Source organism: Syngnathoides biaculeatus, chromosome 2 (genome assembly GCF_019802595.1).
Source record: "Syngnathoides biaculeatus isolate LvHL_M chromosome 2, ASM1980259v1, whole genome shotgun sequence".
Lineage (NCBI taxonomy): Eukaryota > Metazoa > Chordata > Actinopteri > Syngnathiformes > Syngnathidae > Syngnathoides > Syngnathoides biaculeatus.
Genome location: NC_084641.1, coordinates 41,638,845 through 41,666,660, shown reverse-complemented (window position 1 = coordinate 41,666,660; position 27,816 = coordinate 41,638,845). Strand labels below are relative to the sequence as shown.

The 27,816-nt window shown below is 42.0% G+C and overlaps 2 protein-coding genes across 10 annotated transcripts in view; both read left to right on the top strand.

The window, feature by feature from the left end:
• Positions 1–23,212, top strand: part of dtx3 (deltex E3 ubiquitin ligase 3) — a 32,252-nt gene extending 9,040 nt beyond the window's left edge. The window contains exons 4-5 of one of the 3 annotated variants that reach the window (XM_061805934.1): positions 2,838–3,055; positions 23,194–23,212. In XM_061805934.1, the coding sequence (XP_061661918.1) occupies positions 2,838–3,055; position 23,194 (219 nt within the window). In that variant the 3' untranslated portion in view covers positions 23,195–23,212. Of the gene's footprint in view, positions 1–2,837; positions 3,056–9,612; positions 9,754–16,468; positions 16,686–23,193 lie in introns of those variants that run through there. The other 2 variants (XM_061805928.1, XM_061805920.1) reach the window with 2 other exon arrangements.
• A 1,425-nt stretch (positions 23,213–24,637) lies between these two features.
• stat6 (signal transducer and activator of transcription 6, interleukin-4 induced) overlaps positions 24,638–27,816 on the top strand; it is a 126,067-nt gene continuing 122,888 nt past the window's right edge. For 3 of the 7 annotated variants that reach the window (XM_061805879.1, XM_061805864.1, XM_061805887.1), the window contains exon 1: positions 24,641–24,887. The gene's annotated coding sequence lies outside the window, so the exon portion shown is untranslated. Of the gene's footprint in view, positions 24,888–27,816 lie in introns of all 7 variants that reach the window. The other 4 variants (XM_061805856.1, XM_061805848.1, XM_061805894.1 and 1 more) reach the window with 3 other exon arrangements.

Sequence of the window (27,816 nt, the reverse complement as noted above, 5' to 3'; positions counted from 1 at the left end):
TGTTTTGGATCACTGACTTGTTGTATAATGAAGATTCTCCCAATTCGTTCTACCAATGTACAATGCACACTACCAATTTGCTGCTTTCCATATGCTCAAAATATTAGGAATTATATGCATTTCTATTTTGCTAGGTTTGTACTTGTGCTGTGCTGTTTTTTAGAAAAATGTCTGTACAAAAATCATTAATGACATCTACTGAAGTAGCGGTCATATATATCTCACAGGATAGGCCACAGGACGTGTTTGTCCTGGTCCCTGTAATTGTCTGAACAGAATCCCTCAACCAACTAAAATAAATGATCAATGATGGCATAACATTGTATTTATATTGTTTAACACATACTGCAGTCTTAAATAAATAAACTATAAGACAGTTTAACCTAAACTTTGTGCAGAAACTTTTTTTTGGAATTAAATTTTTGTGCATAAAACATCTGTGCAGTTTATCCACTACATTATACATCCTTGGCCTTCACACGAAGCATCAGACCCATCTCCAGTCTGAAAAAGATCCATGGTAGCTTCCTTTGCTGCATTTTTGTGGAACTAATCATTGATGACTCGGTCCAGTTCTAGTGCCTCCTGCATTGCATCATTAACAGTGATCCCATCTTGCTCCCACATCATGTCATCCCTGGTGCCATCCATGGTGTTTGTGAGGAAACATTTTTTGAATCCACAGTGCTCATAGTGCAGCCTCTTGACCTCCGTTCGGCTACAATCAGTAGCAGCTTTTCTATGGAGTCAGATTGCTTTTAAAACAATGAGAGGTCAAACTAAGTAGAAACAAGTGTAATGCGCACATTTAAAAAAAGCGAGCATTTTAATTGTGTGCTGCCTCCTGTTTTTTTTTTTTTTTTTGTGTGTGTGCGTTACGCAGGCATGAGGATTTCGGCAAGTATGGTAACCGATCTTTCGGTTCCGTTGATTTTTGTCCTGGGAAACTATGGGAAACGATTTTTCGGTTCCCATTGATAATGCTCATGGGAACCGTTTTTTTTTACATGTACTTCAATATAAAGCCTTAGCAGGCATGAGCATTTTGTCTTTTACGCTTAGCAACCGACATGTTTGACTAGCGTTTCAGTGACCCGGATATGAGTAACTTGACCTTGCGCATGCATAGCGCAGAAGCGGAAACCAGTGCTGTTTGTAAACCACACTGACAAAGCTGGGCGTTTTAATCATTAAAAATGAAGGGGTTCATGTAGGTTCGTTTTATACAGATTGTTGTATTTCGCTGAGAACTTGTTTTACATTCCACACATGGGTGAATATTATTAAAAGTAAGCCCAGAGATCTGGGAAACGGACTTTCGGTTCCGTGTTTTCTCAGGTTGGGTAACTACACGGTAACGGAACGATCGTTTCCGTGAAATGCTCATGCCTGATTACGCTTGCTTCTATGTAATTTGACCTCTCATTGTTTTGAACTGTCCCACTCCTTCGAGGTTGCCCACTTCTTCGGCAGGAGTGATGACACTTTTTTTTTTTAAAGCGGCTCCATAAACTAGCGTTGTATTAGTCAACATTTTTTGTCTTGGTTTAAGTTAAATCAAACTCACGGGCAGTCGTTTCTGATGTTTGGTAAAGTAGCAACAAATAAGCTACAGTAACGATCGTAAAATGACACTCCCACAAGCAGGTCAGGGAGCTCAGGTTGGTGGCGCACATTACCTTAATACATATAAATATCTAACATAAAAAATTGAATATTATATCGAAATACATATGTATACCTTTTTTTTAAACATTCTTTTTACCTGTATATACGACTATACAATGTGACTTTCTTTTTTGTTTTTAATTTATACCTAAATATAATGCATTCCATTGACTTTTTGAAAATATTTTTGGAAAATTTTGCACATTATATATGAAAAATTACCGTAATTTATTTTGGAACAGGTTAATGTGAATTTTTCACAAGTACAAGCTCATTTTACATGTAAATAGCCTAAACCGTTCCAAACCCCGACCCCCGAAAAAAAACAAGGATTCAAAATAAAATTATGTCCATTTACCTTTGCGTTGGGGAACGATGCGAAGTGAAGGGTGCTCCAGAGATGCACTCAGGAGAATTCTCCTATCACTGCTATCCTCCACCAGTCGGGGCTTTATGGGAGAGTGACCTGACAGAAGCCGCTCCACAGTACAAGACAAATTAATGCCAGCAGGTACTTTGCTAAAAAGGCCCGAAAAACACCAAGATGGTGAAGAACAAGATTTTCATGTCTGATGCAACCAAGATAGAACATTGTGGCCTTAATTCTAAGCGAGATGTGCGGAGAAAACCAGGCACTTCTCATCACCTGTTCCAACATTGAAGCATGATGGTGGCAGCATCATAGGGGGGAGAGTGGCTTCAGTATCTATTCTTGAATGGTCCAGCAAGAGCCCTGACTTAAACCTAATTGGGCATCTCTGGTGAGACCCGAAATTGCCTGTCCACCAATGTTCACCATCCAACTTGACAGAACTGGAAAGGATCTGCAAGTAGGATTGGCACACAATCCCCAAATCCAGGTGTGGGAAAACTTGTTGGATATTCCCCAAAAGACTCATGGCTGTATTAGCTCAAAAGCAATACGCATGAATACTTACAGCTGTGGGTTTTTTTTTTACATTCAAAAATTAAACAATTCATTTTTTTCTTTCAATATGGGTACTGTGTGTACAATAATAACGGGAAAATTTACTCGATTTTAACAAATGACTGCAATATAACAATGAGTGAAAAATTTCATGGGGTCTGAATTCTTTCTGTACCTACTCTGGTGGACGTTGTGAATCTTTTTTTTCTTATGTGCATGTTGTGAATCTTGATGCCAACAGCCAGAGCATCCCAACCCGGGCGTGCGGTACCCAGGTACAGACCGTTTGGCCTACCTCCCTAACAGCCCCGACGGGAACCGTGTGCTCGGGCTGCTGCGCCGGGCCTTTGAACAGCGCCTTACCTTCACGATCGGTACCTCCATGACAACAGGCTTGCAAAATGTCATCACCTGGAATGACATCCACCACAAGACCTCAATATGGGGCGGGCCCCGCTGGTACGTATCAAAATTTTTTTAATCAACTGATCCGATAGATAAATTTAGTACAGTAGAGTCTAGTGTCAAACTCAAGGCCTTGGGGGCAGATTTGGCCTGTGCAAGCAAGTCATGTGCGTTTTTTTTTTTTTTTTTTTTGGGGGGGGGATACCAAAATTTTCTAATTTTAATACCATAAAGACATTCCAAGCACCTATTTAAAATGAATTCAATCATAGTTGAACCAACAGGTTTTTACTGGCGTCTGAATTTCAAAACTAGTTCTCCACCAATTTGTTGTGTGAAATGATTTGCATTTATCATGCTTCACCCTCATAAAGCCCGACTGGAGGAAACCGCAACTACAACGTTGCCCGTGACAATAATTTGTTTGACACCCCAGGCTCAATAGAATCTTTGCTAAACCAGATGGTGCATAGACATACAGGCCAATCACAGCATGCTATAGCAGTGCTGTGAAAAAGTACATACTTTTTTTTTTCTTTTGCATATTTTCCACACTTTAAGATCATCAAACAAATGTAAATGTAAAAGATAGCCTAAGTCAGTATAAAATGCATTTTTAAATGATGGTTTTATTGATAAAGTTGGGGAAATAACCTTTTCAGAGTTCTGACTCTGTGTGAAAGATGATTTCCCCGCTAACCTAATAACTGGCGGGCCCACTCTGCGCAGCAACAACTGAAAGCGAAGGTTTTCTACAGCTGGCAAGAAAATTTTCTCATCTCCTTGGAAATATTTTGGCAGAATTAAAAAAATAAAAATAAAAATCAGCAACATTGGAGGGATTTTAAGCGTGAATGGACGTTTTAGTCATCCGAGTATTTCAATTGGTTTCAAACTCCAGACTTTGATGATGTCACTCCAAAACCTTCACCACTGTTCCACATTTTCTCCATTAGTGGATAATGGCTCTCACCTTGGTTCTGTGGAGACCTTTAGCAATAGAAATGGCTAAAGTGTCCACTTCTCGTTGGGCAGCAATGCAGTAGACAGCAAAATAACAGAACTCTCCGTCCTGATAAAGTTTTGTTTATCAACGGCATATACTTTGAGGGTTTTTTTGTATGTGAGTTAAAGAAAACAAAGAGGTGTGTATAATATCCCCAAACAAAAGAAGAAAATTGTCCCACAGACAGCAGAAGAGACCCCTTCAGCCGAAGAAGAACTGGTCAACTGCAATGTAACTAGTGTTTGTCATTCAGATCTGGAGGAGCTAACGCTACAAAAAGACGAGGGTATGGCTAACCTGCTGAACATAATGGAAGAACTGAGAGAGTTACGGAGCGAAAGTGCGGAGGCTCTTCGAGCAATACGAGAGTACATCATGGTTACAAACAGAATTGATGAAGCTGAACAGGGAATTGCAGACATAGAGGAAATAGTGCATGGACTGGAGGAAGCTGCGATGGAGGTGCTTACATGCTAAGTTGCAACATAAACTAACTGGGCAAGAGGGAAGAGCAAGACGGGAAACTATAAGAATTCATGGTGTAGCGGAGGGGACAGAGAAAAATTCCATGTCGATAATGATGTTCGTGGAAAATCTATTGAAAGAACACTTGCAGTTGCCAAACACCGAAGATCTGATCACTCTTATGCTTTCTGTCATTGTCATGTTGCTCCGTCCAAAAATTTTCTATTGGGTGTTGGTCTGCAGACTGGCTCGGCCACGCCAGAACCTTGATATGCTTCTTACGGAGCCACTCTTTGGTTTTCCTGGTTGTGTGCGTCAGGTCATTGTCATGTTGAAAGACCCAGCCACGACCCATCTTCAATGTTCTGACTGAGGGAAAGAGGTTGTTCCCCAAAATCTCACAATACATGGCTGCGGTCATCCTCTCCATTATACAGTGCAGTCGTCCTAGTCCATGTGCAGAAAAACACCCCCAAATCATGATGCAACCACCCCCATGTTTCACAGTAGGGATGGTGTTCTTAGGGATAGAACTCATCATCCGTTTTCCTCCAAACATGGTTCGTAGAATTATGACCAAAAAGTTCCAATTTGGTCTCATCTGACCACAAAACGTTCTCCCATGACTCCTCTGAATCATTCAATTGGTCATTGTCAAACTTAAGACGGGCCTTGACATGTGGTGGTTTAAGCAGGGGAACCTTCCGTTTAATGCATGATTTCAAACCATGACGTCTTATTGTATTACCAACAATCACCTTGGAAACCGTGGTCCCAGCTCTTTTCAGGTCATTAACCAAGTCCTCTCGTGTAGTCCTGGGCTGATTCCTCACCTCTCTAAGGATCATCGAGACCCCACAAGGTGATATCTTGCATGGGGCTCCACTCTGATTGAGATTGACTGCCATGTTTAGCTTCTTCCATTTTCTTAATGATTGCTCCAACAGTGGACCTTTTTTCACCAAGCTGCTTGGCAATTTCTCCGTAGCCCTTTCCAGCCGTGTGGAGGTGTACAATTTTGTCTCTGGTGTCTTTGGACAGCTCTTTGGTGTTGGCCATGTTACGAGTTTGAGTCTTACTGATTGTATGGGGTGGACAGGTGTCTTTATGCAGCTAAAGAACTCACACAGGTGCATCTGATTCAGGATAATACATGGAGTGGAGGTGGACTTTTAAAGGGGGACAAACAGGTCTTTGAGGGTCAGAATTCTTGCTGATAGGTGTTCAAATACTTATTTGCAGCTGTATCACACAAATAAATCGTTAAAAAAATCATACATTGTGATTTCTGGATTTTTCTTTTTAGATTATCTCTCTTACAGTGGACATGCACCTACGATGAAAAATTCAGACCCCTGCATGATTTCTAAATGGGAGAACTTGCAATTTAGCAGGCTGTTCAAATACTTTTTTTTCTTCACTAATAAGCAATAGCTTTGTAAGCTATTACACACTGATGTCAAATAATTGATATCTCTACTGTTTTTGAATTTCTTTGTATTGTGGCATTTTGTTTCAGCTTTTTGATATCTTTTGGGTGATTTCATTTTGTCAGACATTATATTTAAGTGATTTTATGATTGACCACATTTGGAGACAAGCAGGTAACTCAGCTTTCCCCAAAAATGTGATTTGCCCCAGTTTCATGCAAATCAGTCTACCCAATTTTTCGTGAATTGTATAGATCCAATGAGTTTTTCTTGGGGGGGGGGGGATTGGGTGTGGGGGGACACTGTTGCTGTATTCATGGGCCATTTCGTACTCCTTGAACACTGGCAGCTACCAGTAATGCAGACACTCACATTTCAAAATGCACGCGCGCTACGCCACTACTGCCGTAAATAAGAGGCCATCTTACGACAACGCGCCTTTATGTGCGTACGCTCGAGATATTTGCCACGCCTGAATCAAGCGACGAGGTGAATGATAGTCGAACATTTTTTTTTTTTTTTTTTTTTTGGGCACATCATACGATCAACCAAAACTGCCTCGCGATCGACGCATTGAACACCCCTTGTGTAACTGGATTTCCTTTGACATGGCTCATTATGTTCATTTATTCATCACCCTTGCCTCTTCTCATCTTCATTCTGTCTCATTTTCTTCAGTTATCAACTTCTCAAAGTATTCTTTCCTTCTATGTAGTTAGCACATTACTGGCACCAGTCAACTTATTTACATCATTATCCTTAATCACCCTAACCTGCTGCACATCCTTCCCATCTCTATCCCTCTGTCTGGCCAACCTGTAGCAATCATTTTCTCATTCTTTCATCTCCAATCTGGTGTACATATCGTCATACCTCTGATGTTTAGCCTTCGCCACCTCTACCTTTGCCCTATGTCGCATCTCAATGTACAGTAATCCCTCTCTACTTCGCTGATCACCTATCGCGGATTCAGTGCATCGCAGATTTCCGGACTCCCCCCACACCGACCCAACCCAAAAAAAGCAGGATTGCTACCTATCAATGCGCCATCCCCTGCGTGACGACATGACCAATGAAGCAAAAAATACATTAATTCATAAAATAAAAAATAATAAAACGCCAGCATACATTAGTACAGTACTGTCGCGGGAAGCCACATCGATAGGGTATAATGCGGCATCCCCAGTAAGACGACATGGACCAATGAAGCAAATCAAGAAATAAATGGGCGGAAAAAAAACACCAGGACACATTCGTACAGTACTGTACTCTATAATACAGGGGAAGGCAATGTGCAAATCCTGACGCAACAACATGGAGCAATGAAACAAAAACAAAAGAACAAATGGCCAGCATAGTACTGTTGCCCAGCAAGACAACAAGGACCTATGAAGCAAAAAAAAAAAAAAAAAAAAAGCCATTTACCCCTACTTAGCGGTTTTTCACTTTTCAGGTGGGTTTGGTACCACTTGACCGCAAAAAAAAGGGATTACTGTATTCTTTTCACCTCTGCAGTCTTCTCAGTGTCCTACATCTTCGTTAACCTCTTTCCTTGTATGACTTCTTGTATTTTGGGGTTCCACCACCAAGTCTCTTCTCCCCTTACCTTACCTACTACCAGAAGATACACTTAGTACTCTCCTGCTTGTCTCTCTGATCACCCTGGCTGTAGAAGTTCAGTCTTCTGGGAGTTCCTGCTCTCCACCAAGAGCCTGCCTCACCTCTTTCTGAAATACCGCACAATGTTCATCCTTTCTCAGCATCCAACACGTTACTGCCATTTCCATCCTTTTTGCAAAGTACACTACCATTTGTCCCTAAAAGTTCCTTTCCTGGATGTCATACTTAGCCATACCTTCTTCATCACCTGTTTCCTTCACTGATATGTCCATGACAATCTGCATCAATCACAACTTTCTCTGTATCCGGGATGCTTAGAACTAATTCATCTTGTTACATCCGACCTGAGGGGCATTGCCACAAATCAAATGTTACGTAACACCCTCGATTTGTAAATTTTAGCCTCATCACTCAATCTGATACTCTTTTCTTCTCCAAGACATTCTTAGCCATCTCTTCCTTTAAAATAACCCCCACTCTATTTCCCTTCCTACCCATCCATCCATCCATTCATCCATCCATTGTCTACTGCTTTTCCGGGTCAGGTCGTGGGGGAAGTAGCTTCAGCAGGGATACCCAGACTTCCCTTTCCCCAGCCACTTCTTCCAGCTATTCTGGAGGGATCCCGAGGTGTTTCCAAGCCAGCCGAGAGACATATTCTCTCCAGCGTGTCCTGGGTCGTCCTCGGGGTCTCTTTCCAGTAGGACATGCCCGGAACACCTCACCAGGGAGGCGTCTGAATCAGATGCCCCAGCCACCTAATCTGGCTCCTCTAAATGCAGACGAGTAGCGGCTCTACACCCTCCCAGATGACCGAGCTTCTCACCCTATCTCTAAGTTAGAGCCCGGACACCCTGCAGAGGAAACCCATTTCGGCCGCTTGTATCCGGGATGTTGTTCTTTCGGTCACGACCCACAGCTCATGCCCATAGGTGATGGTAGGAACGTAGATCGACTGGTAAACTGAGAGCTTCGCCTTTCGACTTAGCTCCCTTTACCACAATGGACTGATAAAAAGTCCGCATCACTGCAGACGCTGCACCGATCTGTCTGTTGATCTCCTGCTCCATTTTTTCCTCACTCTTGAACAAGACCCCAAGATACTTGAACTCCTCCAGTTGGGGAACGATCTCATCCCCGACCTGGAGAGGGCACGCCACTCTTTTCCGACGGAGTACCATAGTCTCGGATTTGGAGGTGCTGATTCTCATCCCAGCCGCTTCACACTAGGCTGCGAATCGCTCCAGTGAGAGCTGGAGATCACGGCTTGATGAAGCCAACAGAACCACACAATCCGCAAAGAACAGAGATGGGATGCTGAGGCCACCAAACCGGACACCCTCTACGCCTCGGCTGCGCCTAGAAATTCTGTCCATAAAAGTTATGAAGAAAATTGCTGACAAAGGGCAGCCTTGGCGGAGTCCAACTCTCACTGGAAACGAGTCCGACTTGTTGCCGGCAGTGCGGACCAAACTCTGACAGCGGTCGTACAGGGACCTAACAGCCCGTATCAGGGGATTCAGTACCCCATACTCCCGAAGAACCTCCCACAGGACTCCCCAAGGGACACGGTTGAATGCCTTCTCCAAGTCAACAAAACACATGTAGACTGGTTGGGTGAACTCCCATGCACCCTTGAGGACCCTGCCGAGGGTGTAGAGCTGTTCCACTGTTCCACGGGCAGGACGAAAACCACATTGCTCCTCCTGAATCCAAGACTCGACTTCCCAGCAAACCCTCCTCTCCAGTACCCCTGAGTAAACCTTACCTGGGAGGCTGAGGAGTGTGAGCCCTCTATAGTTGGAACACACCCTCCGGTCACCCTTCTCGTCCCATGGTAAAAAATTTAAACCTTGCCCCTAAACTTCTAGCCTTACTTACCGTTCCACCTGTTCTCTTGGATGCACAATATATCAACCTTCCTCCTATTCATCACGTCAATCAGGCTTATACAGGCTTGGGACCGGCCTACAGATTGCACTGGCTTGTGCCCCCATAGGGCTGCATTACAATATTCATCAAAGTAATTGCAATTATTATCTTGACCATAATTGTTCAGCCCCAGAGTGAATTTTCTTTTTTTTTTCCAGTTTTGCTTACCCAGATCCCACTTACCTGGTGCGCGTGACAGAGGAGCTGCGAGAAAAAGGCATCACTGCAGACTGAAGTGAAAGCTCTTGTTTTTGTGACTCCCAAGGCGGGTGTGTCATGGTAATAGGGTTTCATGTTGTTGTCAAGACGTCCTTTGAACGTTGGCAGTGGACCTTCAGCGGACAGGTACTCCTGGAACAGAGTCCATGTCAGTGTGTTCCCACTTGTGTTGGCTTCAGCTCAGTGGTTTTACGTGTGGAAGTGGAGAGCTTGTATCACACAATTTCACAATCCTCCACCCATTTGCCACGGTAAAAAGATTTGTTGCACATGCTTCAGATTTTTTTTTTTAAAGTACTCTTGCTGTCATGAAGACGAGTTTATTTTCTCATTTTTTTCAAACCATTAAGATATCAGTTTTGAAGAGAGTTCCTTCTTTCCCAGATGACAGAATACCATGACAAAAATAATTTGCAATCTAAAGCACTTATGAGCACTTTTCTTCCACCCATCTCTTCCTCAACCTTTTTTTCTTGTTTTGGAGGGCAGAACGGGCAGCAGCAGACTGTAGTTGCTTGATGTCATTAGTTCCGAACACTTGTTTGTAATGATTTGTTTTCCCCATCTCCATGTTGAATTAAAATAGGGAGTGTATGAATCCAATGATGAATCTTTTTAATCCATGGGTCACCCATGTTGATCTAAATTGTCTCACAGGCACTGGGCCCTTATGATCTTAGTTCGTACTTTGTGCTCATCTAATTACCTGTTACCAGATTTATTACGATGTCAAATATGAAGGGCATACAAGCCACAAAACCAAATCAAAGGCACAAAAGCTCTGTAAAGAGAATTTAATCTATGCCTCTGTCCCTGTCAAACTGGGATATTTTCCTGCTAAAACTCATTTAAAATGAGACTATTGTAAATACGTTTATTTCGATAGATGATACACAGTTGGAGGAAATTACAAGAAAACGTTGGAGAAAATATTTAGAATTTTATGGTGTGGATTTTGTTGTGCCTTTTCTGATACTCTGATAATAAATTTGAGCATGCCATTACATATCATGTAAGGAAAATATGTTCCGCGTGTATTTGTGTTATTTGGTAAATTGCTAATATTTGTAGCGAAGGTAGTCTCATAATCAATGCATCAAATTGCGTTGCTGAAGCGAGTTACACATGTACTGATTTTTAATATCGTTCCTGATGTTGACAAAAGAAATGTGTTGAGGGACTTTACGGAAGCTAATTGCATGCTGGCTAAATTGGGGTTGGTGACAATTGAGTTAGGTTATTTTCAATCGTGGGTGGGTAAAGAAGGGTGCGTGGATTGTCCCTATCAGAAGCTCATCAGGGTGGTTTGTGCAGTGTCTTCTGCAACAAACACAGTAAAAAAAAATGTGTTTTGGTGGGGGGACAAACAAGCACACCATGGAGCCAGACCCTTGGTCATTCAGTAAACTGATGAGCGAGAGTCATATTGAGAGAAGTAATTACAGCATAAATTGGAGATAGGGAGCAAAGAGCTTCTGCCTCAAAGGGATCAACATTCGTTGCCTGGACTTTGTTCTGGAGTCAGGGCAGGGATATTTGGTAAATGTAATATAATCAATTTTTGGGTTTAATTTTGCACTGGAATATTTCCTGTTAATTGAAAAGTGTTGCCAAAAATAATGTACAGTATTATCTAACATGAATAATTGCGATTAATAACTGACTATTTTTGATCAATACCACGATTAGCATGTTGGCCATCATCATGCATCCCTTAATTATATTGACCAACATGCAAATAGATTTGAAATCATAAATAGCAAATACGTTCAAATATTTACAGTTGTCGGGCTGATAATTTTCCAAGCAGATCAGTAAAAAAAACAATTTCAACCCTCATCACAAAATATAGCGTATTTGCATAGGATAACATTTTACAGACAAAATTGGGCCTTCGCATACTTTGATTAAAAGAACCTGGAAAATTTTGCCCATTTATCGGTACATGTGAAACCTGCTAAAGTGCAGTAAATACTTGGATTTGTGATACATATTTTCATGACATGCCTTTCACACCACAGTTTATCTTTTTTGTTTAAGGGACCAACAGATCAATTGGGACACAGGATTGTAGTTTTGCGAATGCTACTGTGTAAACATTTCTATGCATTATATGTAAATAAAGAAGTTGGAAAAGCGCTTACTCATGCTCCAGTGAGATAATGTACTTTTGCTTTTCTGTCAATTGGTACTATTGATCAGAAAGTTGTTCTTTACATTTTAATACCTAAATAAATTTCTTTTGTTTGGCACTGTGTTGGATCTTTAATACCTGCATGCCAAGCATAACATCTGTCACGGGGCAAGCGGCAAGGAGTTGGACCCAAATGCGGGACTCTGAGGCAGTGACATGATGTTGAGGGTAGTTTTATTCCAGGCAGAGGTCATATACAGGTAAGCAGTCCAAAAAAAGGCAAAAGCACATAAACACATGCCAAAAGGCCAGGTCCAAAAACATGAAAATGAGATCGTATAACTACTAGGCAAAAACACGACTTGACGTAGCTGGTGGCACAAGAACAGAGGAAGCTGCGCACAGGGCCGTGGCCTGGCCACGGCCCTGACATCAAAATATAGTGTTGTGCGCAAGACCAAGAGTTGTCCAAAACCAGCATTCAATGAGACCAAGATAAACAAGACCAAGAAATTCAGAAGTGGAGACCGAGAGAAGACAAAGGTCGAAACTAGCCGACAATGATAAGACCAATACAAAAAAAAATCTAAAGAAATTGACGAGATTTAAGTTAAAGACCATTCCCTCTTGAATTGTATATTTTTTTAAATACATTTCACAGCCAAAACGCCATCTTTCAACCCAAGTCCAATCTTCAAAAATCTCTTTTTTTTTAAATTTTTGTCCAATTCTTGCAAAAATAAAATATAATCATCTTCTTTTCCTTTTAGCATGTCCCGATTTGGGGTCGCCACAGCGTGTCATCTTTTTCCATCAAAGCCTATCTTGTGCATCTTTAACGCCCATTGTCCTCATGGCCTCACCACTGTTTTATAGACTTTGCCCTTCATCCTTCATTCATGCACATATACTCTGTTTTACTTCAGCTAATCTTCATTCCTCTCTTTTCCAGTGCGTGCCTCCATCTTTCTAATTGTTCCTCCACCTGCTCCCTGCTTTCACTGCAGATCACAAAATCATGTATGAGCATCATGGTCCAAGGGGAATAGAGTCTAACCTCATCTGTCAGCCAGTCCATTACTACCGCAAACAGGAAGGGGCTCAGAGCAGATCTCTAGGTCTGCAAAGACACAATGTAGCTCCTGACCTTCTCTGTACTTTTCCATGAGCATCCTCAAGGCAAATAATGCATCTGTGGTACTCTTTCTAGGCATGAAACCATACTGTTTCTCGCATATACTCACTTCTGACTTGAGTCGAGCCTCCACTACTCTTTCCCAAAACTACGTTGTGTGGCTCATCATCTTTATCCAATTATTGCAAAAATAAAATGTAATCCTTGTAACTATTTAATAATGAAATACAAGAGTAAAGCTAGTTGTTGTTTCACCGAGTGCTTCTGAATAACATCAATAAAGTTAAAGAATAATAGATCAATGCTGATCATGACTGGTCTCAGAAAATCAATTTTTGGGGCAGCAATATTAGTAAAGGTCGTGCAAGCTTAAGGACGCAAGTTAGAAGTCATGCATGAGACCGAGCATATTCAGTCATTTCATTGTTGTGTAGGAGGACATTTAGTTAGTTTCAGGAAACAGTTTTACAGTTGAATGAGAGCACGATTGTGGGAATACAATAGTACTAACAATATAGGTTAAAGGTATTTTTTTTTCCCAACCATTTACAATTTATATATGTGCATGAGAGGGGCAGAGGAGGAAGAGTGAAGCTCCAGGGAGAAGAGATAGGGGTAGACGACTTCAAATACTTGGGGTCAACAATACAGAGCAATGTTGAGTTTGGTAAGGAAGTGAAGAAACGGGTCCAAGGGGGGATGGAACATTTGGTGGAAGGTGTCTGGTGTTGTATGTGACAGAAGAGTATCTGCTAGGAAGAAGGGGAAAGTTTATTAAACAGTGGTGATGTACGGATTAGAGACTGTGGCACTGAAGAAAAACCAGAAAGCAGAACTGGTGGGAAATGAGAAATGAGCTCATTAGAGTGACAGCCAAAGTTGGATGTTTTGGAGACAAGGTTCTACGATAGTTTGGACATCTTCAGACATTAGAGGGACAGCCAAAGTTGGATGTTTTGGAGACAAGGTTAGAGAGAGCAAACTACGATAGTTTGGACATCTTCAGAGGCAAGAGAGCGAGTATATTGGTAGAAGGATGCTGTGTATGGAGCTGCCAAGCAATCGAGCGGGAGGAAGACCAAAGAATAGGTTGATAGATGTGAGAGAGAACATGAGGACAGTGGGTGTGAGAGAGGAGGATACATGAGATAGGCTTGGATGGAAAAAGATGACACGCTGTGGCGACCCCTGTCGGGACAAGCCGAAAGAAGAAGAACCATTTACAAAACAACTGGCAGTATTTAAAGGGGAAATCCACTGGTTTGCATTAACAATGTATCCAATCGGTCATGTAATATGTATTGTATTTTGACAATGTGATGTTAAATCCTCTCATTTAATAGTGTTTTGAGAAGATTTTTATCAACAATTACAAATTTTAGGTGGGCTGCCGTTTTTACAAGTCACATGACCTACGTGCGTGGATGTGACCTCTTATGTGCCGCAACAAAGGCTCGATTACATGGGACACCATTTATGCCCAGCACTGATTTCTCGGATTTATCCTCATCTGATGAAGAAATAGCAGTATCAGTTGATCGAGAAGACTGAGGAATACTTCTATACAGAGCCATGAGCGGCACAGCTCCGGGGTTCTAGGGAGCTGTGACCTCGCCCCCCAGCGAGCGAGCTCACAGCTCGGTTGATCAGGAAGACGGAGAAATACTTCCATACACAGCCGTTAACAGCGCCGCTTATTACAACTTCACCGCTGAGCTACTGACGACGACGAGGGGTGACTGATGCTCCTAATGTTAAGTTAATAATGTTATGTGATATACTATACAATATATATATTTAAAATACAAAATTAGCTTTTTGTGCACTGTATTGTCTGTGCTTTCATCCTGGATGAGGCTGTGCCAAAGTGGAATTTTAAAATTACACACCATCTCATCCTTCATTTTCTACTTTGGCTTCAGACCAGACCTTTCCAACTCAAAAAGAGAAAATCTCATCCAGTTAACCACTTTTTCTTCAATTATTCACATACTCTGACAGTCATTGCATCTTAAAACAATGGCATTTCTTTTTTAGCTTTCTCCATTAATATCGAAAGTAAACATAAGCAGCATGTCTAGCTCGTCTTTGCTCTACGTTGCCCAGACTGTGTTGCCAACTAAAGCAGTGGTGGTGGATGCTGTCATTATAAAACACATTGATGGGCTGCAAAAGTACTGTAACATTTGTAATTATGAGTGTACGTCTTTAAGATGGGGGGCGGGTGTAAGGTAAACTAGGAAAAAGAAAGTGTAAGGGAGCAGGGGTTGTTGTTAGAGAAAGTTACGTGTGCTGCGTAAAATAAACCAGTGGCTTCTTTTCATTTTTTTATAGTATGTATGTAAATTGTGCCATTGCATCTAACAACCAGTAATCCCTCACTCATTGAACAAACTGAATAGCTCTATGTTATCTTTCAATTTGCATTGGATTTTTTTTTTTTTTGCACGCAATGCAAAATATCTGCGAAGAGACTGCATCAGCGGTGCACAATTCCGCACGCTTAGAGTTTAGAGTTTGAGTTAGAGTTTTTTTTTTTTTTTGGCACGCCATCCTGCGATCGACCAAGACTGCCGATCGACGCATTGAGCACCCTTAAGACTTAAGTAGAGCCCAGACACCAAGCAGAGGAAACTCATTTTGGGCGCTTGTATCCCAAATCTTGTTCTTTTGGTCACGATCCACAACTCGTGACCAAAGGTAAGGGTAGGAATGTATATCGACTGATTGAGAGCTTCGCCTTTCGACTTAGCTCCCTCTTGAGCACAACGGAGCGATACAAAGACTGCACCGATCCGCTTGTCGATCTCATGCTCCATTCTTTCCTCACTCGTGAACAAGACCCCAAGATACTTGAACTCCTCCACTTGGGGCAGGATCTCATGCCTGACCCTTTTCTGACTGAAGACCATGGTCGCAGATATGGAGGTTTTGATTTTCATCCCAGCCGATTCACATTTGGCTGCGAACTGCTCCAGTCACTGTTGGCGATTACAATCTTGATGAACCCAACAGAACCACATCATCTGCAAAGAGTAGAGATGCAATGCTGAGGCCACAAAACCGGACACTCCCTACGCCTCTGTTGCACCTAGAAATTCTGTCCGTAAAGGTTATGGACAAAATCAGTAACAAAGGGTAGGGCTGGCATAGAAATGAGTCCAACTTACTGGCAGCAATGTGGACCAAACTCTGACACCAGTCATACGGGGACCAAAGAGGGTTATCATGGGGTTTGGTACCCCATACTCGTGAAGAACCCCCCACAGGACTCCTCGGGGGACATGTTCGAACGTGTTCTCCAAGTCTACAAAACACATGTAGACTGCTTATGTGAAGGGTGTCAAACTAATTTTTGTCACGGGCAACATTGTAGTCACGTTTCCCTCAGAGGACTATAACTATGAAACAATAAAAATCTTTAACCGCCTCATCATATTCACACATGAAATTTCTTGATTTTGAAATTTTGGAATAGATTTGAACAAAAATCCTAGATGTTGATAGACATGGTTTTCCTTTGCAGGGCACATAAAATCATGTGGTGCACCGGATCTGGCCCCTGGGCCTTGGGTTTAACACTTGTGGTTTAGGCAAACTCCCGTACACCCTCGAGGATCCTGCCGAGTGTGTAGAGCTGGTCCACTGTTCCGTGGCCAGAACGAAAACCACATTGCTCCTGGTGAATCTGAGATTCAACTTCCCGAAGGACCCTCCTTTCCAGCACCCCTGAATCCTTTTTGCAATCACGTGATAAAAATGCGCCCTCAATTGCCGCCATTTCTACAGACAAGCTAGGCGTTGCAGACGACATCACAATGGCAACATCTCACGTTGCAGTGAAGACAGATCCGCCGCCTCGCCACGCTCACGTCGCGGCTTCGACAGACGCGCTGCTGATCAATTCTCACGCCATGGTATCCATCGACCCCTTTTCGAACTGAGCTCACGTCGCAGGTGGCAACAGATTCACTGCCGCGTCACACTTATGTCGCGATGGTGACAGGCGTCCGGGCGACTGTCGTAGGAAAAGGGTGGAATAGGCGATCGAGGATGAGCCTGCCAGAGTGCCTTCAACGTGCGTGTTCCCAAAGAAAAGACCCAGAAGCGAATTGCAGAGGGCTTAACTTCAGAGGCTGGAGGGAATTCAGAAAAAGACAAGGCGAACTATTTTCCTCCAGTTTAGAGCCGGAGGACTTTTATCATTCCCGTCGCTCCTTGCTGAGCCCAAGAATGATCTATTCACGCTCTCTAGTGTCTGCCAGTTCTCCAGGATCCCTGACTATGAGCTAGTCGGACGCCGTCTGAAGAAGCTGACTCTCATTCATGAACAAGCACCAAGTTCAGGAGTGCCAAGGCAAACCGAAAGAGCAACAATGCAGCGTTCTGCCGCCTGTGGGGTTTCAGGAGCCAATCTCCAAATCCCACGTTTCTATCCAGGAGGTAGCGATGGCGCCGCAGCCGCCTCATGTTCCTGTCCAGGAGGTGGCGACGGTTCCGCAGCCACCTCACGTTCCTGTCCAGGAGGCGGCGACGGCTCGTCGGCATCCTCATGGCCCTGTCCAGCAGACGGCGGCGGCGTCACAGTCCCCTTCGTTCCAGTACCGGCGGCGACCGGTCCGCAGCCATCCCTCACCCCTGTCTCAGCGGCGACAGGCTCGCGGCTGCCCCACGCTCCTGCTTCGACAGCGACCAGTCCGCGGCCGTCCTACGCTTCTGCTTCGATGGCGACTAGCACGCGGTCGTTCCACGCCCCTGTCTCGATGGCAACAGAGGATGGCGACGGCTCATCGGCATCCTCACGTTACGTAATACTGGACGCATTTGACTTCTCTCAACATATTGAGTCCAACTCACATTCAAGGTCACATCTTAGACCTGGTCATCTCAAAGGATGTTGAAATTCTACCGATTGATGTTAAGGATATGGCAATTTCTCACCATTTTTGTGTATTTTTTGAATTACAAATTCTAACAAAAGTTGAAACAACCTCAATCTCTATTAGGAAAAGGTACATAAATGAGAGTACTGCCACTAAGTTTACAGAGACTGTGTCTGTGTCACAGACTGTGAATGCTGAGACAGTTGATGAACTTTTGGACAATGTCACCTCGAAAATCACAACTGCCATGAATGCTGTCGCTCCTGTTATCACTAAGACCATCCTGAGGCGACCTAGAACACCATAGAGGAACAGTATGATGGTCAAAAGATCTAAATCGAAGTGTAGGAAACCAGAACGCAAGTGGAGAAAAACTAAACTCCAAATTGACTATGACCTCTACAGACAGTGTCTTTGTAATTTTAACCAAGAGTTAGTGAGTTTGGAGAAAAACTAAACTCCAAATTGACTATGACCTCTACAGACAGTGTCTTTGTAATTTTAACCAAGAGTTAGTGAGTGCGAGACAGCAATACTTTTCTGAAATCATCAGTAAGAACCTCAACAATACTCGTGCTCTATTTGCTGTGGTTGACCAGCTTACTACCCCCCCCCCACATCAGATCGATCCAGAACTCGTAACAGCTGGCAAATGCAATGAGTTTGCCTATTATTTTAGTGAAAAAATACAATCCATCAGGTCAAATGTCAGCACAAATCACCAAAAAGATAAATGAGCTCACATCTGAAGTCACCCGGAGAAAACTCTATTAACTTGTCAGAATTTGATACAGTTCACCAAAAAACTGTAGAGAAAACTGTTGAGCAGTTTTAACCATCAACGAGCTGTCTTGACTCAATACCATCTGACTTTTTCAAAAGTATTGTGAAGTCAGTGCTACCTGATTTGTAGCAAATAATCAATTGCTCACTTCAGTCTGGCGAATTTCCTAAAGCTCTTAAAGTAGCTGCTGTTAAGCCTCTACTCAAAAACAGAAAACTGGACGATTCCATGTTAGCAAGCTAGAGACCCATCTCAAATCTCCCGTTCATAGCAAAGATTCTTGAGAAACTTATTTTTAATCAACTCAGGAATTTCTTGACTTTAAATGGCCTTTTTGACACATTTCAATCAGGTTTCCAAACTCATCACAGTACAGAATGTGCTCTTATCAAAGTGCTAAATGACATAAGGTTGAATAGTGACTCAGGAAAGGTGTCAATATTGGTTTTGTTGGATCTCAGCGTGGCTTTTGATACAGTAGATCACAATATACTGCTAAACAGGTTGGAAATGTGGGTAGAACTAAATGGAACGGTCCTTAAATGGTTTAGGTCCTACCTGGAGGAAAAGAGCTACTTTGTGACCATTGCAGGTGCTCGGTCTCAGCGAATGGCAATGACCTATGGGGTCCCTCAAGGGTCAGTTCTTGGACCTCTCCTGTTCAGCCTGTATATGCTACCCTTGGGTCAAATTCTTCAAAATTTTAATTTTGACTACCATAGCTATGCAGATGACACACAATAGGTATTATGCCACTATCAAAATCAGATAACTGGATGAGCCAAAATGTTCTTCAATTAAATCACAACAAAACTAAGACAATTGTTTTTGGCAATAAAGAAAAGAGAATTGCTGTTGGTAAACACCTGGACTCTCTTATCTTTAAAAACCAAAGACCAAGTCCGAAACCTTGGTGATTTGATTAATTCCGACCCGACTTTCAACAATCATATTAAATCAATCACAAAAACTGCCTTCTACCATCTGAAGAACATATCTAGAGTGAAAGCTTGTGTGTGTCGAGCAGACAAGGAAAAGCTCATCCATGCTTTTATCTCAAGTAGACTTGACTACTGTAATGGTCTTCTAACTGGACTCCCAAAAAAGAAAAAAAAAAGAGCAGCTCATTCAGAATACTGCAGCTCGCGTTCTGACCGAAACAAAGCGATCAGAGCATATAACTCCAATCCTAAAGTCCTTGCACTGACTTCCAGTCAGCTTTAGAATAGATTTTAAAATTCTGCTACTGGTCTATAAATCACCAAATGATTTAGGTCCTGAATACATGAAAGAAATGCTTACGGAATACAAACCCAGTAGAGCACTGAGATCGACTGACTCAGGTCAAATAGTGGGGCACAGAGTCGACAGCAAATATGGTGAAGCAGCATTTAGCTATTATGCTGCACACAAATGGAATAAGTTGCCAATAGAGGTGAGGTCAGCTGCAAGTGTGAATGTTTTTAAATCCAGGTTGAAAACTCATTTTTTCTCATGCTTTTTAGAATATATCCACTTTTTGATATTACTTGCACTGTATGCTACTTTGTCTTTTTTTAATATTTTGTTTGTCATTCTTATTGTTTTTATGCCATTTTAAATGTTTTATCTTTGTTTTCAAATGCCTTTCATGTAAAGCACACTGAGTTACCTTGTGTATGAAATGCGCTATACAAATAAATTTGCTTTCCTTTACTTTTGCTTTACTCCACGGTAAAACAATTTAAACCCTGCCCCTCCTTACTCCCTTTCCACCTGCTCTCTTAGATGCACAATATTTCAATTTTTCTCAGAATCATAATGTCAATCAACTCTTGATCGTTTCCTGTAATACTCCCAAAATTCAAAGTCCTTCACTCAGTTGTAGGCTCTGTACATTTCTCTTCTTGTTCTGAAGACAAATACACCTTTGTCCTCTTCCTTCCTTTACGCTGCACACAAATGGAATAAGTTGCCAACAGAGGTGACGTCAGCCCCAAGTGTTCATGTTTTTCACTCCAGGTTGAAAACTCTTTTTTTCTCATGCTTTTTAGAGTATATCCACTTTTTAATCATATTACTTGCACTGTATGACATTTTAATTCTTTTTTCAATACATATTTTGTTTGTTATTTTTATTATTATATCCTGATTTAAATGCTTTATCTCTTTGTTTCAAATGCTCTTAATCATGTAAAGCACCCTGAGTTACCTCGTGTATGAAATGTGCTATACAAATACAGTGAAGAAAACAAGTATTTGAACACCCTGCTATATTGCAAGTTCTCCCACTTAAAAATCAAGGAGAGGTCTGAAATTTTCATCCTAGGTGCATGTCCACTGTGAGAGATAATCTAAAAAGAAAAATCCCGAAATCACAATGTATGATTTTTTTTTTTTTTACGATTTATTTGTGTGATACAGCTACAGATAAGTATTTGGACACCTGAGAAAACCAATTTTAATATTTGGTACAGTAGCCTTTGTTTGCAATTACAGAGGTCAAACGTTTCCTGTAGTTGTTCACCAGGTTAGCAGACAGTGCAGGAGGGATTATGGCCCACTTCTCCACAAAGATCTCTAGATCAGACAGGTTTCTGAGCTATCTCTGAGAAACATGGCGTTTCAGCTCCCTCCAAAGATTTTCTATTGGTTGTTGGTCTGCAGACTGGCTCGACCATGCCAGAACCTTGATATGTTTATTATGAAGCCAGTCTTTGGTTTTCCTGGCTGTGTGCTTTGGGTCATTGTCATGTTGAAAGATTCAGACATGACCCATCTTCAATGCTCTAGCTGAGGGAAAGGTAGTTCCCCAAAATCACACAATACATTGGCCGGAGTCATCCTCTCCTTAATACAGTGCAGTCGTCCTGTCCCATGTGCAGAAAAACACCCCCAAAGTGTGATGATACCACCCCAATGCTTCACAGTAGGGATAGTGTTCTTGGGATGGAACTCATCATTCGTCTTCTTCCAAAAACGGTGAGTGGAATTATGACCAAAAAGTTCAATTTTGGTCTCATCTGACCACAAAACTTTCCCCCATGACTTCTGTATCATCCAAGTGGTCATTGGCAAACTTCAGACAGGCCTTGACATGTGCTGTTTTCAGCAGGGGAACATTCCGTGCCATGCATGATTTCAAACCATGACCTTTTAGTGTATTACCAATAGTCACCTTGGAAACGGTGGTCCCTGCTCTTTTCAGGTCATTGACCAAGTCCTGTCATGTAGTCCTGGCCTGATTTACATTTCTAAGGATCATTGAGTCCCCACCAGATGATATCTTGCATGGGGCTCCACTCCCATTGAGATTGACCGTCATGTTTAGCTTCTTCCATTTTCTAATGATTGCTCCAACAGTGGACCTTTTTTCACCAAACTGTTTGGCAACTTCTCCATAGCCCTTTCCAGCCGTGTGGAGTTGTACAATTTTGTCTCTGGTGTCTTTGGACAGCTCTTTGGTCTTGGCCATGTTACAAGTTTCAGTCTTACTGGTTGTATGGGGTTGACAGGTGTCTTAAAGCAGCTAACGACCTCACACAGGTCATCTGATTCAGGATAATACATGGAGTGGAGGTGAACTTTTAAAGGCGGACTAATAAGTCTTTTAGGATCAGAATTCTTGCTGATAGACAGGTGTTCAAATACTTATTTGCAGCTGTATCACACAAATAAATCGTTAAAAAAAATCATACATTGTGATTCATGGATTTTTATTTTTAGATTATCTCTCTCATAGTGAATATGAAGAGACAACAGGAAACCGAGGCGGAGGTGGCAGAAATGAATATATTGAGATTTTCTCTAGGAGTGAACAGGTTGCATAGGATTAGAAATAAGATCATTAGAGGGACAGCCAAAGTTGGATGTTTTGGAGACAGGGTTCGAGATAGCAGACTTCGATGGTTCGGACATGTCTCGAGGCGAGAAAGTGAGTATATTGGTAGATGGGTGCTGAGCATGGAGATGCCAGGCAAAAGAGCGAGAGGAAGACCAAAGAGAAGGTTGATGGATGTTCTGAGTGAAGACATGAGGGCAGTAGTTGTTAGAGAGGAAGATGCAGGAAATAGGCGTACATGGAAAAAGATGACGGGCTGTGACGACCCCTAAAGAGACAAGCCAAAAGGAAAAGAAGCAGAGCAGTGGTGAGGCCACCCATGATGTACGGATTAGAGACGGTGGCACTGAAGAGACAGCAGGAAGCAGAGCTGGAGATGGCAAAAATTAAGATGTTGAGGTTTTCTCTAGGAGTGAGCAGATTGGATAGAATTAGAAATGAGCACATGAGAGGGACAGCCAAAGCTGGATCTTTTGGAGACAAGGTTAGAGATAGACTTTGATGGTTTGGACATGTCCAGAGACGAGAGCGTGAGTATATTGGTAGAAAGGTGCTGAGGATGGAAGACCAAAGAAAAGGTTTATAGATGTTGTGTGGGAAGACGTGAGGGCAGTGGGTGTTCGAGGAGGAATATGCAGGACATGGGCTAAGATGGAAAAAGATGACACGCTCTAGCGACCCCTAACGGGACAAGCCGAAAGGAAAAGAATATCAACTCTATATTGCGCTTCTCAAGCAACTCAAAGATACGTTACACTTTTCAGATATTGCCAATATGGTGTTGGTGTCAAAGACAATCGCTCCCATGGTGGAATGCAGAGAGAGCCTGTGTGGATGTGTTTGAGACCTTGCTGAGAGTGAAATAGGTAGGTGATCATTTACTTTTGGGATTTTTTTTTTCCATAGTTCACAATACGTGACAATAACAACACACAGTCCTTCTATGAATGTGTGAGTAGGCTTCATCATTCACTGCATGAGAACTTCAATGAGTGTGCCGAATGATTCAAACAAATCTTTTGAAAAAAATCTTTTGGACGAATTCTTGTGATGACACTTATGGTATTGTGGTACACACTCCTGACTTTGATGCAGGCAGCGTGGGAATAATTTCCGCTCAGTGATGGTGTTGATATCTGCCTGGGACTGGCTGGTGACCACTTCAGGGTTTCGTCCATCTTTTGCCCGAAGCTCGCTGGGACAGGCTCCAGCTCTTCCGTGAACCTTTTAAGGATAAGCGGTTTGGATAATGGATGGATGATTCTAGTGATTCAGTGCAGGGCAAGTGGATACGGAAGCATATTGCTGCCACTAAATAAATAAATAAAATCCAATTTTTCTGAGTAATGTTTTTTAGGGCTTTGTTTTTTTTTTTTTTAAAAAAAAAAAGCATTTTATTTAGACTAATTTTTTCCTCCCTATTTTTCGGGCGATTATTTTCACAGTTTTCGGGTTACATCTAACTCATGCAAGCAACTTAACAATAAGTGACTCTTTGCGGATTACTGCTCGCGCGTCTTCAACTAAGGCGTTTACCTTTGCGGTCCAATTATGATAAGCAACACAATAACACTGTATGGTACGCTATATAGTTTTAGTTGTAGACTGCGTACAGGTAAGCAGTAGACGCACTTCGTCTCATCGGTATGTATCTATCAGTTACTATTTGTTTTGCTGATGCTGTTCATTGCTGGTCGTTGACTTGACAACGTGCTTTTCATGATAGTGTTTGTATACAATAGCACTAACCTTTCCGTACCATACTATGTTAATTGTGAATTACTTTAATTGGACCGCTCAAACAAACGGGTTGGTTGAAGGCGCGCGTGCCAAGTCACTTGTAGTTCACACGTTCTCGCGTGAATTAGATGTGTCCCGATAACTTGAAAAAAATAGCCCGAAAAACAAAGAAATAGCAAAAAAAAAAAAAAAAACAACAAATATTTAGAAAAAAACAGATTTTGTGTGTGTGTGTGTGGCAGGAATACGATTCCGTAGTACGTACAAAATAACTGATCGCTCCACTTTTCCATATCCAAGACGGCGGTGACGTTTGCGTACAATGCCGGACTCAACGTGGTATACACGCACTCTATCTGCAAGACTTTTCCTGGAAATATGCGTCTATGTGTGTGTGCGTCTTATCAATGCTCCGCCCCTTTCTGTTTTTACTGGAAGTTTACTCAGATCACTCGATCCATCTAATCAACTGACTTGAACCTCACCTGTGACGTGGTGGAGGCTTGCGTGCAGCGACCTCTGACGTCACGTTGGCTGGTGAGCGAGAGTTGCTCCCAGGAAAAAAAAAAGGAGGCTCGTTCTTAGTCTGAACTTCAAGTTGATAAAAACTGATGGTGAGAAGAGCGAAACAACGTTGAGAAGTTTTATCCGCAACGGCCCGTGAGGAGACGAGAGAAAACGGAACCGGAAAAGTGTCGAACTGTCAAACAAACTGACGGTAAGCGAAAAATCCACGGTCGTGTTTTCGAATGTTTTTTTTTCCGCTTAATTATTCTTGGTCAGTACGGTGACATGGTTATTAATCGTGCTTATTTATATTATTATTATAACCAAATTTAGCTAACTAGTACGTAATGTCTACTTTCGGTTTATCGTACGCGAGGCAGGGCTGGCCACTCGCAGCAGCTTCAAGAGAGGCGTTAAGTGTGCGTGTTGATTATGGTATTGATATAGCATGTAGTGTCTCCGATTCACTTGATAAACCTCGATGGGATATTAAAATTGTTTTCCAAGATAGTCGCTTATCCCCATACATGGACATCACCATGTGTCGCTCTCCGCACTCCTAGGCTTCTAGTAACATGCCAATATGTATAGGTCATGCCCAGCAGTTGAATATGTTGAAAGAAAAACAAGACCCCCCCCGTACCCCATCGAAAAAAACCAACAATTTGAAACAGATCGTTGTAGAGAAATTGACTGTACGAGTCTTGCAAAAACGTCAAATCCAAACCATTGTAACTCATGAGTAAATCTTATGAGACAACAGCTCAGTGAGTATTTAAGGGTGGATTTGCACTCGTTTAAGTACCAAATTCCCATTCAATTTCTCCGACTGTATTTCCATGCACTATAGTGAGAGATATCCTGTACATGACTTTCACTACATCAGAATCAACTTTATTCACCAAATATGTCGGAAAAATTTGTCTCCGGTGGTTGGACCCACTCTAGAATGATATACATGACGACAACAGACAGTTGACACATTAAGACAATGGGGTATTAGTACTAGTGCAATAAAGGCTGACAAGAATCTGGGAATGATGAATATTTGAAAAAGCTGTTAAAGGTAATTGCGAGGAGAACAATATGTTGGAATTCCTGCTAGTTTTGATTTGCGTTGCTTGGCTGAGGGAAGAAGTTGGAAGAATTGGTGGCCAGGATGTGTGCGGTCTGAAAGGATTTTGTTTGCTCTAGTTCTAGTTTGAGTAGCATACATGCGGTGTTTAGTTGGTCAGAGCCGACTAACTGATTTTAAATAGGAATAACCTGGGCTTCACAACACTGACTGGTCGTTCTTTGCAGTCGTAGTGCTTATTTAGTGATGGACACCTGCAATGTAGCATATTTATATCACATTTAACTGTGTGGTTTTGCTGTAGTTTAGATTTACTGCAGCTCATTAAAAAATAATTTTCTTTGGCCAGATGTGAGCGTTTACATGTCAGCAATCGTTACAGTTGGTCATGTTGGCTTTGGCGGCTATAATCTATCTGTAATCTATAATCTATGTTTACACTGAATTTGATTTGGCAGTTATCTTCTGATAATGTATTTTTGTCCTCAAATTAAAGAGCCCTGATTCCAATGTGAAGATGAATGATTCCGTGCATTTTTTCTTTTTGTTGTCTTAACATCAAAATTGAAAGACTTTGAGGGGAAAAAAAAAAGGAATTTTGTCACTTGAATACTGGTTAAAGGATTTTCTCCACGAGTCTATCTTGTTTTTTTTTTCTTTGGCTTTCTTATGACATTCATCAAAGGGTGTCATGATAACATTTGAACAAGAAACAGTAATTATTGTGACATAGGAAAAGGTAGCTAACCCTCAACTAATTAATCTTACCAAGATGGTTATTGAATTTGCTTGTACAGTGGTACCTTAGTTCTCGAATGTCTTGGTTTTCGTACAAATCGGTTTTCGAATGAAAATTTAAAGATATTTTTGCTTTGGTTTTCGAACGAAAATTGGTATTCGAACACCCTGACCAGCTGACCCACGACGATTTCTTATTGTGCTTTCAAACTCACACCCCCAAAAAACGGAAAAGACGTAAGGTATTAGTGCGCGGCGCAACCAGTTGACTCACACATTTCTCTGCTCGTGGACGTTTCCCAGTACTGTAGTGACTTTTTTTCTTCAAATTGACCAACATTAACCCCCGATCATGGCTCCAAAGTAGGCAAGTGGAACTGCTGGTGCTGAAAAAAGGAAAGTGGTGCATAACACTATCAACTTCAAGAAGGATTTGATACCCGAGCATGAATCTGGTGTTTGTGTGTTTCTGACTTATCGAAGAAGTATGACATGACGAAAACGATGATCAGCACCATTCTGAAACACAAGGATGCCCTCAAAGCAAGTGATGTTGCTAATGGAACAACTGTGTTGATCAAGCAGAGGCCACAGATTTTGGAGGAAGTTGAAAAGTTGCTTCTTATTTTCATGAACGAGCAGCAGTTAGCTGGGGATAGTGTTGCCGAGCAAGGGAGGAGATGTCGTCTGATGAGGCTGAAGGCAGGAAGGATGTCTCAAGTGCCGATATTAAAGCTATCTGCACTAAATGGAATGACATCCATAATTTTGTAGAACCTCATCACCCGAATAAAGCTGAATGTTGAAGAGCACTGCAAAATTTCAATGATGTTGTTATGAGCCACTTCAGAAAAGTGCTTAAAAGACGGCAGAAACAAACATTAGATTTGTTCTTTGTGAAAGAGGGGCGAGTCACCCCACCAGGGTGAAACATTTGGCGGAAGATGTCTGGTGTTCTATGAGACAGAAGAGTGTCCATCAGGATGAAGGACAAAGTTTATAAAACAGTCGTGAGGCTGACCATGATGTACAGATTCTAGACGATGGCCCTGAAGAAACAACAGGAAGAAGAACTTGAGGTAGCAGAAATGAAGATGCTGATGTTTTCGCTTGGTGTGAATAGGTTGGATAGGATTAGAAATGACATCATTAGAGGGACAGCCAAAGGTGGATGTTTTGGAGACGAGGTGAGTGAGAGCAGATTTCAATGGTTTGGACATGTTCAGAGGTAAGAGAGATGAGTATGTTGGTAGAAGGGTGCTGAGGATGGAGCTGCCAGGCAAAAGAGGGCAAGGAAGACCAAAGAAAAGGTTGATGGATGTTGTGA